This window comes from Heloderma suspectum, chromosome 1 (genome assembly GCF_057233095.1).
Source record: "Heloderma suspectum isolate Gila_16-S chromosome 1, 16-S_ref, whole genome shotgun sequence".
Lineage (NCBI taxonomy): Eukaryota > Metazoa > Chordata > Lepidosauria > Squamata > Helodermatidae > Heloderma > Heloderma suspectum.
This window is the reverse complement of record NC_139458.1, coordinates 243,331,205-243,347,369: the sequence shown is the minus strand read 5'-3', so window position 1 is coordinate 243,347,369 and position 16,165 is coordinate 243,331,205. Positions and strand designations below refer to the sequence as shown.

The 16,165-nt window shown below is 42.3% G+C and overlaps 1 protein-coding gene across 1 annotated transcript in view; it reads left to right on the top strand.

The window, feature by feature from the left end:
* LOC146358885 (cysteine-rich venom protein ophanin-like) overlaps positions 1–16,165 on the top strand; it is a 56,729-nt gene that overhangs the window by 16,560 nt on the left and 24,004 nt on the right. The window contains exons 2-3 of the mRNA XM_084822607.1: positions 6,666–6,727; positions 10,197–10,310. Coding sequence (XP_084678733.1) covers positions 6,668–6,727; positions 10,197–10,310 — 174 coding nt within the window. The 5' untranslated portion in view covers positions 6,666–6,667. The remainder of the gene's footprint in view (positions 1–6,665; positions 6,728–10,196; positions 10,311–16,165) is intronic.

Sequence of the window (16,165 nt, the reverse complement as noted above, 5' to 3'; positions counted from 1 at the left end):
TGACATCCAAGCTAGACTACTGTGATGTGCTCTATGTGGAGCTGCTTTTGAAGACTGTTTGGAAAATTGTGCTAGTGCAGAATGCAGTCACCTCATTACTGGTGGGGGCACAGCAGTCAGACCATGTGACAACTATACCAGCTGCACCAATGGCTAGTGTGTTTCCGAGCCCAGTTGAAGGTGCTGGTTTTAACCATTAACCATTATTGACTTTGGAAGTGCACTGTTTTATTATTGTGAATTGTGTTTATATCAGTTTGTGAAAGCTGCCTCAAGACGGTTTTTCCCTTAAAGGTGACACAGAATTATCTTAAATGAATATATAAATATATATTTCACAATTGCAGACCATTATATTGATCCTCCCTTTTCCCCCTTTTCAAGTGTAGCTCTGGAGATTTGCTACTGATTTGTGAGCCAGCTCAATAATTAAGTTACACTACTGTACCACCTTACTGGAAATAAGTTCTCTTGAACTAAACAGGATTTAGGGTTGCCAGATTGCACCTTGCAAAACAGTGATCAAGGCATGAGAAAGGGAGACATCCATGGCTTCTCCTGCTCATTTTTTGTCTGTTCCTTTCCGATGCCCCCTCCTCTCTCACCTGCTGCAACAGTCCAAATTCCAGGGCCCAATCTACATAGCCAATTTAGCGTGGAGTGACAGCATATCAGGGTTGTGCAGGACAGATGATGCTGTTGCCAATCTGCAGCAACCCCACAGCTTCCCTCTGGAGAAGGAGCATTTTCGGAAAGTCGTTTTAGTGCGTCTTTTCCCCTTAAACCTGGCTCCCATGCAGTTCCTCTGCAGTGTTCCCCATCCCCCCACATTAAATTCTGGGCGTGCCTATTTCTGTGACCTGGCTGTGACCTGGCAGTGACCCGGTCAAGGGGAGGGGACCCCCTTCCCCCCATCCCCCCCCATTCTCAGTAGGGCTACTTTCCCATTCACAGAATCTAGCCTCTTTTTCCCATTCACAGTTTGTAGCCTGTTTTTCCAATTCAGAATATCACAGCAGCACAGTTCCAAGCTTTCACAATAGTGCAGTAGCTGCTTTCCCTAGTCACAGTATGTAGCCTGTATTTCCCATTCATAAAACTGGAACTGCACTGCCAATGTATGACAATAGAGGTGAACTTGGGTATTCTTTATTATTATTATTATTATCATGATCATCATCACCATCATCATCAACAACAATTCAAACAATATAGAATATAATCACATTTATCACAAAACCAGCAAATATCACAAAGTTCCCAATAACAAAGTTCCCAATAACACAAAAGGCTGTACATTCTCTTGATTCTTATTACACCAATACATTACAAATAATGACCATTTTTCTATAAATTTATTATTTTGCTGTCTTCCCTCTCCAACCCTTGCTATGTTAGTTAACTTAAATGCATAAGCATAGCCGCAATGTAATAATTTTTTATGGATGGGGAGGCTAATCCACCATTCTTTGTTGGTTTTATTAAAGTTTTTTTTGCTACTCTTGGTTTTTTCCCATTCCAAATAAAATCTAAGAACATTGTTTGCCAGTCTCTAAGTATCTTTTGTGGGACCTTTAATAGTATGTTTAAGAACAAAAATAAAATTTTTGGAAGTACCACCATTTTTAAGGCAGATATCCTACCCATCCATGAAATATGAAGCTGGTTCCAGTGAGCCAAGTCATCTTTTACTTCAAGCATGACCTTCCAATTATATTCTGTTACAATAGATTTTGTGTAATCCATACCCCTAAATAACTAACTGAAGTATCTTTCCAAGGAATTTTATATTCTTTGGTAATCTTAGTTTTTGTAGAATTATCCATATTAAATCCAATCCACTCTGATTTTGTAATATTAATTTTATATCCTGATACTTGACCATATTCCTGCAACAAAAATAAAAAGTTTATCATAAGTATTCATAGGATCATGTAAATAAATAACTATATCGTCAACATAGAGACTAATTTTGAACTCTTCTCTACCAATCTTTACCCCCTTTAATATATTTTCCATTCTAATAGCTTGAGCAAGAGGCTCTATAGATAACACCAATAACAAAGAAGATAAAGGGCAACCTTATCTAGTACCCCTCCTCAGATAGCATTTGTCTGAACTGACACCATTCACAGAGACACAAGCACTAGGATTTGTATGGATCATTTTAACCCATTCAGCAAATGGGCCGCCTAAACCAATTTAATCCAAAATCTGTAACAAGAACTTCCATTCTAAGCGGTCAAATGCCTTTTTGGCATCTAAAAAAATTAGTCCATATGGTTGTTTAAATTTATTAACAAGATGTATTATATTTACTAATTTTCTTATATTCGTTGCCAATTTATGATTTTGAATAAAGCCTGTTTGATCTTCTGATATATGATTAGCAATTATTCCATTTAATCTTTTGGCAAGGATGGATGTCCATATTTTAAAGTCTTGATTCAAAAGAGCAATAGGTCTATAAGACTCAACTTTTGTAATATCTTTATCTTTTTTTGGAATCACTACTATATGAGCTTCCTCCCAGGTTTTTAAAAGAGAGTGACTTGTCATGATCTCATTCAGTACACCTAATAATGGTTGTTTTATTTCCATTAAGAATACCTTATAATATTCTGGTGTAAAACCATCCATACCTGGGGCTTTATTGTTTTTTAAATCCTTAATTGTATTACGTAATTCTGTTAAGGTAATAGGCCTCTGTAATTTATATCATCTGGTGTTCATAGAATCATAGAATGAAAGAATAATAGGGTTGGAAGGGGCCTACAAGACCATCAAGTCCAACCCCCTGCTCAATGTAGGAATCCAAGTCAGAGCATTCCCGACAGATGGCTGTCCAGCCTCATCTTGAATGCCTCCAATGTGGGAGAGCCCACTACCTCTCTAGGTAATTGGTTCCATTCTCATATTGCTCTAACAGTCAGGAAGTTTTTCCTGATGTTCAGCTGGAATCTGGCTTCCTGTCACTTGAGCCCATTATTCCGTGTCCTGCATTCTGGCATGATGGAGAAGAGATCCTGGCCTTCCTCTCTGTGACAGCCTTTCAAGTACTTGAAGAGCACTATCATGTCTCCCCTCCATCTTCTCTTCTCAAGGTGAAACATGCCCAGTTCTTTCAGTCTCTCCTCATAGGGCTTTGTTTCCAGTCCCCTGATCTTCTTTGTTGCCCTCCTCTGAACCCTCTCCAGCTTGTCTGCAATCCTTCTTAAAGTGCAGTGCCCAGAACTGGACACAGTACTCCAGATGAGGCCTAACCAGTGCTGAGTAGAGGGGAGCTAGTACTTCCCGGGATTTGGAAGCTATACTTCTATTAATGCAGCCCAAAACAGCATTTGCCTATTTTGCAGCCACATCACATTGTTGGCTCATATTCAGCTTCTGATCTACAACAATGCCAGGATCCTTCTTGCTTGTAGTATTGTTGAGCCACGTATCCCCCATCTTGTAACTGTGCATTTAGTTTCTTTTTCCTAGGTGCAGAACTTGGCATTTATCTCTATTAAATCTCATTCTGTTCTTTTCTGCCCAGAGCTCTAGTCTGTCAAGATCACTTTGAATTTTGTTTCTGTCTTCCGAAGTATTAGCTATCCTGCCCAATTTTGTGTCATCTGCAAATTTGATCAGCATTCCCTGCACCTCCTCCTCCAAGTCATTAATAAAAATGTTGAAGAGCACTGGGCCCAGGACTGAGCCCTGTGGTACCACACTCGTTACCTCTCCCCAGTTTGAGAAGATCCCATTGATAAGCACTCTTTGAGTCGAATTCTGTAGCCAACTGTGGATCTACCTGATTGTTGTTTCATCTAGCCCATTTTGAGGTAGTTTGCTCATCAGGTTATCATGGGGCAGTTTGTTGAAAGCTTTGCTGAAGTCGAGGTATATTATGTCCACAGCATTCCTACAGTCCACAAGGGAGGTTACTTGATCAAAAGTTTGATCGTATTCAGATATGATTCAATATTCTCTCTAGAGGGTTGTTCTGAAGTATATAAACTTTCATAAGGCTTTTTGAACTCATTTGCTATATCTTTAGATTTAGTATAAACTGTACTTCCTTTCTTTATTTGCATAACCATTGTGCTATGTTGTTTCTTCTTTAACATATAAGATAGTAATTAATTGGCTTTATTGCCCTTTTCGAAAAAACGCTGTTTAAGATATCTTAACTTTTCCTCCACTTGGTCACAAATCAGTAAATCTAACTGTTTCCTAATACTTTCCAATCTCCTGTATATAATATTTGAACATGTCTGTTTATGTTCTTGCTCTAATTTCTGAATTTTATTTTTTAAGTCCAGTATGTTGTTTTCCTTTTGCTTCCTTAGGAAGCATGTTTTTTGTATTATTAGTCCTCTCATATAAGCTTTTAAAGCTTCCCAAATGGTTGATTTTGTTAGTTCAGAAGTGTTATTAAACTGAAAGTGTTCACATAATTTAATATTTAAGTCCCATACGTTTTCTTGATTTTGCAAAATAAAATTATCTAACCACCATTTCCTGCTTATTAACTGCTCTTCACCAGACAGCCATTCTACATAAATAGGAGTGTGGTCTGCATATATATATGGTTTTATTGATACAGATGATACTTGTTTAATTATATAGGGAGAGGCAAAAAACATACCTATCCTTGAGTAAGAATTGTGAGGAGGAGAGAAAAAGTATAATCTCTCTCCTGGGGATTTAACTATCTCCACACATCAATAAGATTTTATATTTAAAGATTTTTTATAAAACAGTCAGGCAGTTTACCGCTGCAGATTCTTAAAAATGATCTGTCTAGTTCAGGGTTGACCACTCCATTCAAATCCCCTCCAATAATAACTTATTTGTCCAAATTAGCATTTATTATATCGTTCAATTTTGTATAAAACTCATTTTGTTTGTTATTCGGAGCATACATGCATCCTACTAAATACGTTTTACTTCCCCAGTATATAGTACCAAAAATAAATCTTCCCTCTAGGTCAATTATCTCTTCAGAGAACGTAATTTAATTAAAAAACGTGTTTGTTTGTTTTTTACTATAATGGCCACTCCCCTTTTTTATTATTTGCTGAAGCAAAATAAACTTCCCCTAAATTTAAACTCTTTAGTAGTTGTTCATCCCCCTTTTTAACATGAGTTTCTTGGAGTAATATCAGATCTACTCTTTCTTTTTTCAATAGGTAAGCAAATTTCCTCCTTTTAATGGGGGAATTTAATCCTTTAACATTCAGAGATATAATTCTAAGTTGCGCTCTCTTGGGTATTCTGCATGAATAAACAGGGATACAAAACTGATGTTAGTACCTGGAAGACATGACAAAATAAAATTGAAAATGATTGCTACAAAGCTACATGCAAAGGCCAACAGTGAAAGTAGATGTATTCTTACATCTAGTATTACAGCTGCAATGAAATATTAATAGGAATCCTTAGGCTTAAAAGCACTTTCTCTGTTGGAGTCCCCTTGGTAACTTGTTTGGATGTAATATGTGCTGAGGCAAAATTGTTCAAATGCTTTCTCTTTGTTCTGCTACTAGAAAATCCTGAGCTTAGACCCTGGAGTTACCAGTGCTACAGATAACTATGTCACTGGCACACCTAAACTATTTGGATTATTAATTGGGGGAAACCATGAATTCTGCAATGAGAAAATAGCATGGAAATAAAGCTGGGTGTAAAATTCATCAGGACATAGGACTAGGTCATTAGGGACCATTCCACAGATTACAGAAAGGCAAACCTGGGTCTGCCACTGAGCTAACACTCAACAGCGATTGGTGGCCAATCACAGTTCCATGCCCAGTCTACCTCTATGATATGTGTGCTCAACATCTGTGGCCGTACTCCATGTTCCACCTGGCTCAAAAGCATGGTTAATGGGGATGCAAGATGGGGCCTTTTCAGCTGTAGCACCCAGACTAGCAAGACTCAGGTTGCCCCCTCTTCTATGATCTTCACATGTGCTCTTAAGACCATGCCTTTGCTATTTAACCAGAGCTTTGGTCTGTGCTGAATTTCTCCACCTGCTGTGCCAGTTTTGATGTTAATGTATTGACTTCTGTTCTATTGCTTTCATTGGTTTTTATGCTCTTGTATTTGATAGTGTTGGTTGTCTGTTTTATATTTTTAATTGTAAGCCACTTAGAAGATGGGTCAGAAGGTAAGGTACTTTATAAAAAAATATTCTCCAAAGGTTACTATAGTCACTGCCAATGATGGTAAACTCTTTGTTTTAACAACCTGGATGTCATAAGGTGAAGATAGTTCCCTCTTTCTTCATGTTGTCAGGGAGGGCATTTTTGCTGGCAGCCCAGCCAGAACTGAAATAGCCTCTGCTGGCAGCCCAGCCAGAACTGAAATAGCCTCTGCTTGAAGCCCACATTCTGACAGACCTCCTTTGTACGAGCCCCGTTTTGCGAAAATGAGGTGGACACATTAGTTGAACATAGCACAAGAGCAAGGTCTCCACCACAAAACTGAGAGCAAAGAAGTTACCTCATAGTGCAGAAAATGTTTTATGGATCCACTCTAAGGCTGTAATTGTAAGCACACTTACTAGGGAGAAAGTCTTTGCTTGACTCAGTGGGATGTCTGAGTAAACATGCCCACAAAAAGTTTAAGCAAGGGAAGATTCTAATCACATTTGCTGATTGTTTTTGTTTCCCCAGAAATGCTTCTTCCTACTGTCCTCCTGCCCTTGGCGGCTGTGCTGCAACTATCTCTAGGACAGGTATGAGCCTGACAGGATAACCCTATGGTCCAATCCAGTAATGGCCACCACTATGCTGAAACTTACAGCAGCTTAACTAACTGGTATCTTATGCCTCCTCAGCATCAGTGCTAAGAGCACAATAATAATAGTCGAAAAGAGCGCCGGTTTAGCAATGACAATGCAGCTAGAGTACCTAGCGACACCATTGTTGTCCACTATTCCTGTCACTCTTGAAGAAGCCCCCATATTGCCCAGAAACGGAAGCAGCTAATCAGAAAGCAGCTAAGGTGGGAACACCTTGGCGATATCTCATAATCCATTCTATAATGCACCCACCCCCCGCCCCACCCCCACAAGGCAAAACGAGGTCAAGAAGAGAGTTCATCATGATAGCAAATGTTTTAGATCAGGGCTGCAGAACCGGGGGAGGGGGTGGCATGGCCATCTGGGGAACCCCAGAGGGCTGGATTGGAACCACAGGTAGGCCAGATTTGGCCCATGGGCCTGAGGTTCAGCACCCCTGCCATAGCATTCTCTTTTTCCAGGAAAAATGACAGAAACACTCAGAGAAGATGCTCTAAGTGGACGTGATTTAACCCACTTACTAGCTCCATTGAACACAGTAGTAATTCTGAATAAACACTATTCTATGATTCTATGTGTGGGATTGTGCTGTTACCAAAATAAGTAATTAGAAACATGAAAGCTCATGGATTGACTGATATTGGAAAATACTTATATCCAGATAAAGAATATGCCTTCTAATCTGTTCTCTCCTATTCTGAGAACAGATACGTTCTGGATAAGATGTTGCTTAGAAAAGAACATTAAAAATGTTGATATCAAGCCTTCAGACTTTGCTGATTATAACCCAAGAACTTTAGAATTAGCCCATGAGAAAATTAAGGAAGTTGAATTATTACATTCTTGTAGATTAAGGGTGGGCAACATGTCCACAGGCTGCATGCAGCCTGCCAAGGCCATTTGTACACCCCTGCGGTTGCCACTGCTGTCGTGCTGCAGCAAATCTCTGCTGCTACCATGCCGCAACAATTCTGCTGGGAAACAGTGCGCCTTGTCACCTTGAGATTGGACTACCAGAAAATGCTCTGCTTGGGATTGCCTTTGAAAGCATCCAGAAAATTAGGTAGTACAGAATGTAGTAACAACACTGCTGAACAGTCAATGACACCTATGTTGATTCAACAGCATCCCAATATGTTTCCAGATCAAAGTGGTGGTTCTAACTTTTAAAGCCTTAAACCACCCAGAGAACAGCAAGTCGTGGGGTCAGTGGCAAACAGGCCGAACATCAGCATCTGGGCCACCATGGGCATGCCAGGTCCTTCTAGGGTTTATGCTACCCACCTCAGTGTCTTGTCAGGACACTGATCCAAGCCCAGGGGAGACCTCTTTGGAGGAGGAGGAGGAGGAGGAGGAGGAGGAGGGGGAGGAGGAGTTATATCTCCTACAATAGACCTGGGGCAACCTGAGGGGTCCTGTAGCAGTGATGCCTCCTCTGAGGCTCCCAGGAACACCTTCAACCCTCCCAAGCCCAAGTGTGATTCCAGGCTCTCCTCCCACTGCCCACGTCTCATCAGAGCACTGCAGACCAGGTGGGATGCTCAGAGTCATCGCCAGAGTACCCGCCTGGCTGCCAGAAGACACTTCCAGGGTCTACTCATGAGGAAGGGTCTACTCATGAGAAGGAAGACCCAGCTCTGACCACTAACTAGGCAGACTCAGCTGCAATTGCTGAACAGAAGTCAGACAGAATACAAGCCCACAGTCTTGCCCAGACTTTTGCTGGGTTAACAGCTCTCATTATTATGTTCCAGTTATTGGTTCAGGACACAGACTTTTTTTGTTCTTATTTTTAAAAACATTTTATAGTCAGGGGGTAGCTGAGCATGTACATGGTTACAGCTGCTAATGTTGTTATTTTTACTTTAAAAATATCTTTAAAAAAATATATTAGCCATAGTGTATATATATTATATACTATGCTGGGATGTGGGAGAGGGCTTTTTCTGCTGTGGCACCCCGGTTGTGGAATGCCCTCCCCTGGGAAACCCGACTAGCCGACAGATATTGGTTTTATTTCATTGCCAAGTTAAAACATGACGTTTTATCAAAGCCCTTGGGGGCTAAATGTAGTTCCCTAAAGTAGCACACTGTTTTAACTGTTTTATTGTTTTATAGTTTAAATTGGTATTAGCTTGCTTAATGGTCTAATATGTTTTTAGCTGTTTAAATTATGTATTTTTTTATACTGTCTAAATTGATTTTATCTGTACACCGCCCTAAGATTGTGATGACACAGGGTGGGATATAAATGTTTTCGGGTGCAATCCTATTAGGATAGGCAGCCGCCTCTGAACTCGGAGGCGACTCTGTCCAATGCAGGGCAGGAGCAGCGCAGAGAGGATCTTCCCCTCTGTGCTTCAGCCTCCCAGCATTTGCGGCTAGACAGCTGATTTCAGCGTTCTAGCCACGGGAAGTCGGAGTGTGATGGGGGCAGACACCGGACAATGCATAGGAAGCGTCAGAAAGGCACTTCCGCCCTCCCTGCCCCACCCCGCCCCCAGGAACGCCCCGTTTTTGCTGCTCCATGCTGCTCTTACGAGTGCTGAGTGCAGGGCCAATCCGTGCTGCCTATGAGGCGGCGTGGGAGGGTGTGGAGCCGTCCTATCCTATGGCCATCTAACCACTGACTAGCGGCCATAGGATTGTGCCCTTAAATAAATAAATTTTAAAAATCCATTTCTAGAACAAAATGGTTTCTCATCAGGGCAAGCGTCATCTTATTCCTTTAGTCATTATGGTGCTACGATTTCAGTGAGTTTAAAATGTGAAACTGCACTTGCTTAGAGTGTTTTATTTATTGTTTAAAATCAGGGTTTGCAAAGTTTCTCTCTCTTTTACATGTCACGATTGTTGATGCAGTTGTAAATCATGGAATGGAGGCGGGACAGGTTAAGAAGAGAAATGACAAGCACATAACTAACAACTGCAGTAATACACATCGTCGGTCCCCCCGCCCCCGCCCGCCGCACAAGCATTCAGTCTAGGGCCTAAAATTGCCTAGCTGTACCACCGAGTGAGAAGATAGTAAAAAGGGCTGTGTTTAATATTTTCTAACCTAGATACTTGTTTCAAAAGGAGAACAAGTGAGTGAACTGCTGATTAACCCAATGAAGGCAATAACAGCTCAGTTCCACCATTCCCTCACTATATATACCTTTGGTCTCTGAGGCTGAGGAAATTGGGTGTAAATGTGAGGAAATTCTTATAATGAATTCTTATAAGTTTCAGGTTGGATTAGATCCCTGTTGATCATAAATGACACTGAAGATAAGGCTTTAAACATCCTGAGGTAGCTTAATGAGATATTCATACCAACACTCACTATACGTTAGACTCAAGATGGAGGGAAGTTGAATTTTTCAAATAAAAGAAATCAATGACACTCTTTTTTTAACTTTAGGAAAAATCACCCAAGATCTTGAGCCTCTCTGAAAAGCAACAGAAGGAAATTATTGAGAAATTTAATTCCATCAGGAGAGAGGTGAATCCAACTGCCAGAAATATGCTGAAAATGGTACGATGAGATTCAGTGATTTCACTAGATGGTGTGTCTTCACTTTGGCATTGCAGGCAAACCTTTCTACCTTCATAACATCCAAGCTGATGTGGAGTTTGGAACACAGGACACCTGGAAAACATAGAGCTACGAAGTACGGTTCTTGAGACCAGTGTGTCCAAAATGCTTTATTGAAGATATCCAGAGTAGAGGCCTACAGTATTCGGACTTCAGCTTTCCTCACACAAACAGTTCCAGAACCTTTATCTGCTCAGTCTCTCTCCCTCTTATTCATCTCCAAACCTCCCTGGATTTGTTGTTCTCTTTCTCTGATAAACATAATTCTGAGCCACAGCTATTCCAGTCCTCATTCATAGCCCACTGCTTTCTCAAACCTCTTCCCAGGTTTCCATGGGTCCTGGAGAAAAGTCTGACTCCCTTTCACCATTCACTGAGCTAATGCATCTCCTCTCACCTCAGAGAGAATGGATTTAACAAAATCCGTACATCCCTAGTTGAGCCTCTTCTATCAGGGCACAGGTGATCTTTTAAAAGCAAATATTAGCATCCTGCTCATGCAGGTCTTTCATAAAGGACACCAATATGTCATTCCCCTTCCTACACCCACTGGGAAAAAAGCATCATGGACCATGTGCAGGTAACCAAATGTCATTCGTTTCTTCTCCTTTCCTGCAATAATTTAAGTGATCTTGCCTTTTTCTCTCCATCCTTTTACTTTCCCTGGAAGTATTCGATGTGGGTCTTAGGCAGGAGGGTAGTGGGAGTCAGTATACAGATCTGTTGGCAGGAGTCACCACTGCAACAGCTGCCCTGGGATTGCAGCATGTGACCAGACTTGACTACCAATAGGGAACTTGGAGTAAAGGGAGTTGACATGTGATATGAGAACAAGCCCCAGAGACCTCTACAAGTACACACTGACCTTGGGATGACATGCTTACTCTGTGTAAGGAGGGAATGGTAACAGCAAAATGCAAAAGTCTTGCATGGCATTTTCAGTCTGGCAAGCTGGCATCCCTTCCTCTGCAAAGTGAGTGATAACACAGCCTAGAACTCTGTGGGGCATGCTGCAGTTCACAGAGGGTGCAGCAAGGTGTTGAAGTAGTGTGTGTGTATGATAGTGAGAGAGGCTATGTGCACACACACTTTTCAAATCTGTGCTCTGACCCCTGTCCAGGGGGCTGCCCTCACAGGGGATTTGCTGCAAACTGGGAGCATTTTGAGGTTGTTGGTGGCAGATGACATCATGGCCAATTTGCAGCCACCCTGGGGATTTCTGTTGGAAAAGCCAGATTTTATGAGACTACTTTTAATCTGTTTTATTTCTTTAATTTAAGTTCTCCACACTTCTGGTGCTGTGTGCCCCTATCCTCCACACTTACATCAGCATGATAGTGCTTCCCGGTGGTGGTGGTAGGGGGTGTCTTTCACCTGGCCATGACCTCACTGAGCCGTTCCAGCTTTCAGATTCACCCTGCATTCCTATTTCGCCACTAATTATCCTCCACGATAATGAACTTCTCTGATGTTTGCACCACTTTGCTTCTCCATTGTTAAATTGCATCTCAGATATTGTGTAAGTCACTTCTTTGATGTTATGTAAAGTCACTTCTCTGATCTGGCGAGGTCTTGGGAGCCTGTCATTGCAAGCAGGGAGAAAGTGCCCAAAGAAGGTGAAGGGCGGGCGGGTTGGAAGCAATAACTCTGCAGCAGTTTGCTGGAACAGGGCAAAGAGGGGGTGCTTTCAGTGGGAGCCTTCAGGTGCTGCACTCAAGAACCGGGGATTTTGGCTTCTCAGGGAAAAAGTATGCAGATTGGGGAACAGGGGAGAGAGGAACAACTCTGTGGCAGATTGCTGGAATGCACCGAAATTGGGGCAAGGGGACGCTCTCATAGGAAGCCTATTAGTTGCTCTCCATTCATAATAATGTAGTAGCAGGGGGAAGCCTGGATATGGGCCAGGAAATAAGCCTCTCTCATTGGTTGAGCAGCCCCTGCCAGGCTGATGACATTCAGTTCTACTCTCCACACCGAACCTGGAAGTTTGTTCCTTTCAAGCACTGTGTAACCCGTGAAAACCGGATTTTAATGTTATGGTACACTCGACTTATCTTGTTTTGTGTGTCCCTGACAGGCCAAAGTTGATTTCATGAAAATCCATATAATACTCCACAACACACTTCTCATTCCATTGTCATGAAGATTCCCCCCCCCCGAAACTCCCTGCTTTTAGTGCTGCTTTGCCCCCCTCCCAGTAATAGGCCTCAGTAATTTTATTTATTTATTTATTTATTTATTTATTTATTTATTTATTTCTATACCGCCCAAAAGCTGAAGCGGCTCTCTGGGCGGCTCACAAAAATTAAAACCAAACAGCACACAATAAAACAATTTAAAATATATAGAACATTAAAACCACAATACTGTCACTGGCCCTGGCAGTGTGTCTTGATGACAGCTCACCATTGCAAGATATCTTAATTCCTAGGGCTCATCAGAAATGCCCTCTAGTTCACCGCTGCCATCTGCAGCATTCTGGGGAGCTCAGAAGAACTGGAAATGTTCAGAGCTCCCACATTTCATAGAATTGAGTCCAACCCCCTGCTCGATGCAGGAATCTAAGTCAAAGCATCCTTGACAGATGGCTGTCCAGCTTCATCTTGAATGCCTCCAGTGTGGAGAGCCCACTACCTCCCTAGGTAATTGGTTCTATTGTCATATTCCTCTAACAGTCAGGAAGTTTTTCTTGACGTTTAGCCGGAATCTGGCTTCCTGTAACTTGAGCCCATTCTTCCGTGTCCTGCTCTGGGATAATTGAGAAGAGATCCTGGCCTTTCTCTCTGTGACAGACTTTCAAGTACTTGAAGAGCGCTATCCTATCTCCCCTCAGTCTTCTCTTCTCAAGGCGAAACATGCCCAGTTCTTTCAGTCTCTCATAGGGCTTTGTTTCCAGTCCCCTGATCATCTTCGTTGCCCTCCTCTGAACCCTCTCCAGTTTGTCTGCATCCTTCTTAAAGTGTAGTGCCCAGTACTGGACACAGTACTCCAGATGAGGCCTAACCAGTGCTGAGTAGAGGGGAACTAGTACTTCCCGGGATTTGGAAGCTATGCTTCTATTAATGCAGCCCCAAATAGCATATCCCTTTTTTGCAGCCACACATTGTTGGCTCATATTTAGCTTGTGATCTACAACAGTGCCAAGATCCTTCTCGCTTGCACTATTGTTGGGCCAAGTCTCCCCCATCTTGTAACTGTGCATTTGGGTTCTTTTTTCTAGGTGCAGAACTTGGCATTTATCCCTACTCAATGTCATTCTGTTGTTTTCCGCCCAGCGCTCCAGCCTATCAAGATCACTTTGAATTTTGTTTCTGTCTTCCAGGGTGTTAGCTAGCTTGCCCAATTTTGTGTCATCTGCAAATTTGATCAGCATTCTGTGCACCTCCTCCTCCAAGTCATTAATAAAAATGTTGAAGAGCACTGGGCCCAGGACTGAGCCCTGTGGTACCCCGCTCATTACATCTCCCCAGTTTGAGACGATCCCATTGATAAGCACTTTTTGAGTCCAGTTCTGTAGCCAACTGTAGATCCACCTGATAGTTGTTTCACCTAGCCCACTTTGAGCTAGTTTGCTTATCAGGATATCATGGGGCACTTTGACGAAGGCTTTGCTGAAGTCGAGGTACATTATGTCCACAGCATTCCCACAGTCCACAAGGGAGGTTACCTGATCCAAAAATGAGATCAGATTCGTCTGGCAGGATTTGTTCTTGACAAACCCATGTTGGCTTTGAGTAATCACTGCATTGTTTTCAAGGTGCTTACAGATGGATTGCTTTATCATGTGCTCCAGAATTTTTCCAGGGATTGATGTCAGACTGACTGGTCTGTAGTTCCCAGGTTCCTCCTTTTTACCCTTTTTGAAGATAGGGACAACATTAGCCCTCCTCCAATTCATCTGGCCCTGGAGATTTGGACTCATTCAAAGTAACTAATTAGGTGTTCTTTGACCGTATGCCTATCAATCTCAAGCTGCAATCCTGCCCCTTCAGCCTGTACTTCACCTTTGCCAGGTGGGTCATAACCCTCTATTGGGAGAAGACTGAGCCAAAGTAGGAATTGAGTACTTCTGCCTTTTCTTTGTCATCTGTTATCATTTTGCCATCCTTATTTAAGAGTTGAACCACCATTTCTTTCCTCCGTCTTTTACTCTGCACGTATCTGAAGAAAGGCTTTTTGTTGCTTTTAGCCAGCTTTAGCCTTCCTGATGCCATCCCTGCAATTCTGTGCTTCCTGTCATCTCTGTTGGTTAGGATCAAGTCAAGGATAGCCGATCCTCTAGTTTGTTCCTCCACTTTCTGTAGGAGGAAGTTAAAATAAATGGAGTAAAGAATAAAAGAAACGAGGTGGTTGGAGTCTACTAGTGGCCACCCAATCAAGGAGAAGACAAAGAAGAAACTTTTGAAAAGCAAATAGCCAGTGTTTCCAGGAAGCATGACATAGTAATAATGGGGGACTTCAATTTCCCCGATATTTGTTGCGAAACAAATTCTGTAAAACATGGCCCCTCCAAGAGAACCCAGATGCTCTCGATGGGGCTACCAAGCTCATCCTCCTGTATTTCTGTGCAGAGATATGTATTTTGAACACATAGTGCAACTCCATCTCCCTTTCTGTTCATCGTGTTCTTTTTGAACAAGTTATATGCTTCAATTGCTGTATTCCAGTCATGGGAGTTCACCCACCAAGTTTCAGTTACACCTATCAAGTCATAATTTCCCTCCCGTATTAAGAGTTCAAGTTCATTCTGTTTGTTTCCCATACTCTGGTCATTAGTATATAGACATCGAAGACCATGTGCTATATAGTCTGTCTTTCTTCCTACATGTTTTTGAAGACTATTATTGGGTGCTATTAGAGCTGTTCTCTCTGTTCTGTTGCATGAGCCTTCATCCATTGTTACCCCCAACTTTACGTCTCCCTCCCCCGTAGGATTCAGTTTAAAGCCCTCCTGATAAAGTTCTTCATGCTGTGGCCAAACACATTCTTCCCAGTTTTTGTGAGGTGCAACCCATCCCTTGCCAACAGCCCATCTTCCAGGAAGTATAGCCCGTGGTCCCAGAATCCAAATCTCTCACATCGGCACCACCTTCGTAGCCAGTCATTCACCTGGAGTATTTTCCTTTCCCTTTCTATCCCTCTTCTAACTACTGGAAGGATGGATGAGAAAACTATCAGGCCCCAAAGTTCTTGAGTTTCCTTCCCAAACCTTCAAAGTCTGACGTCATTTCTTCAAAGCTCTGCTTGGCAATATCATTTGTTCCCACATGGATGAGAAGGAAGGGATACCTGTCAGTGGGCTTTATAAGTGTAGGCAACCCTTCAGTCGCATCTCTAATCCGTCCTCCCAGGAGACAGCATACCTGGTGAGTCTATGGGTCTTCGTGACGTACTTGGGTTTTGATCCCACACAGCAAGGACTCTTCCACTACTCCTCCTCTTCTCTTCTTGTTGTTGCAGGCCTTGGTTTCATCGCCTCTCCTTGACTGACCTTCAGCCTCTTGCTCGATCTCATGCAGGGTCCCCTGTAATTCTTCCTCTGCAGGTTGTCCTGCAGTCTCATCCTCAAGTACCTGGAAATGGTTCCACAGCTCCACTGCTTCCACTGGTGCAGAGTGGCTTCTAGTTCTTCTGCTCCTAACTGTCATCCTTTTCCAAGGAGTATCCTGTACTTCATTTTTCCTCACCTCAGCATTTTCCTCTTCCGCCTCAGCTTGCTGTTGCTCTTCTAGCTTCTGTTCTTCACTTTGCTGCTGTAGTTCCACCATTCTGTCCAAGAACTCTTCGTGTTCTTT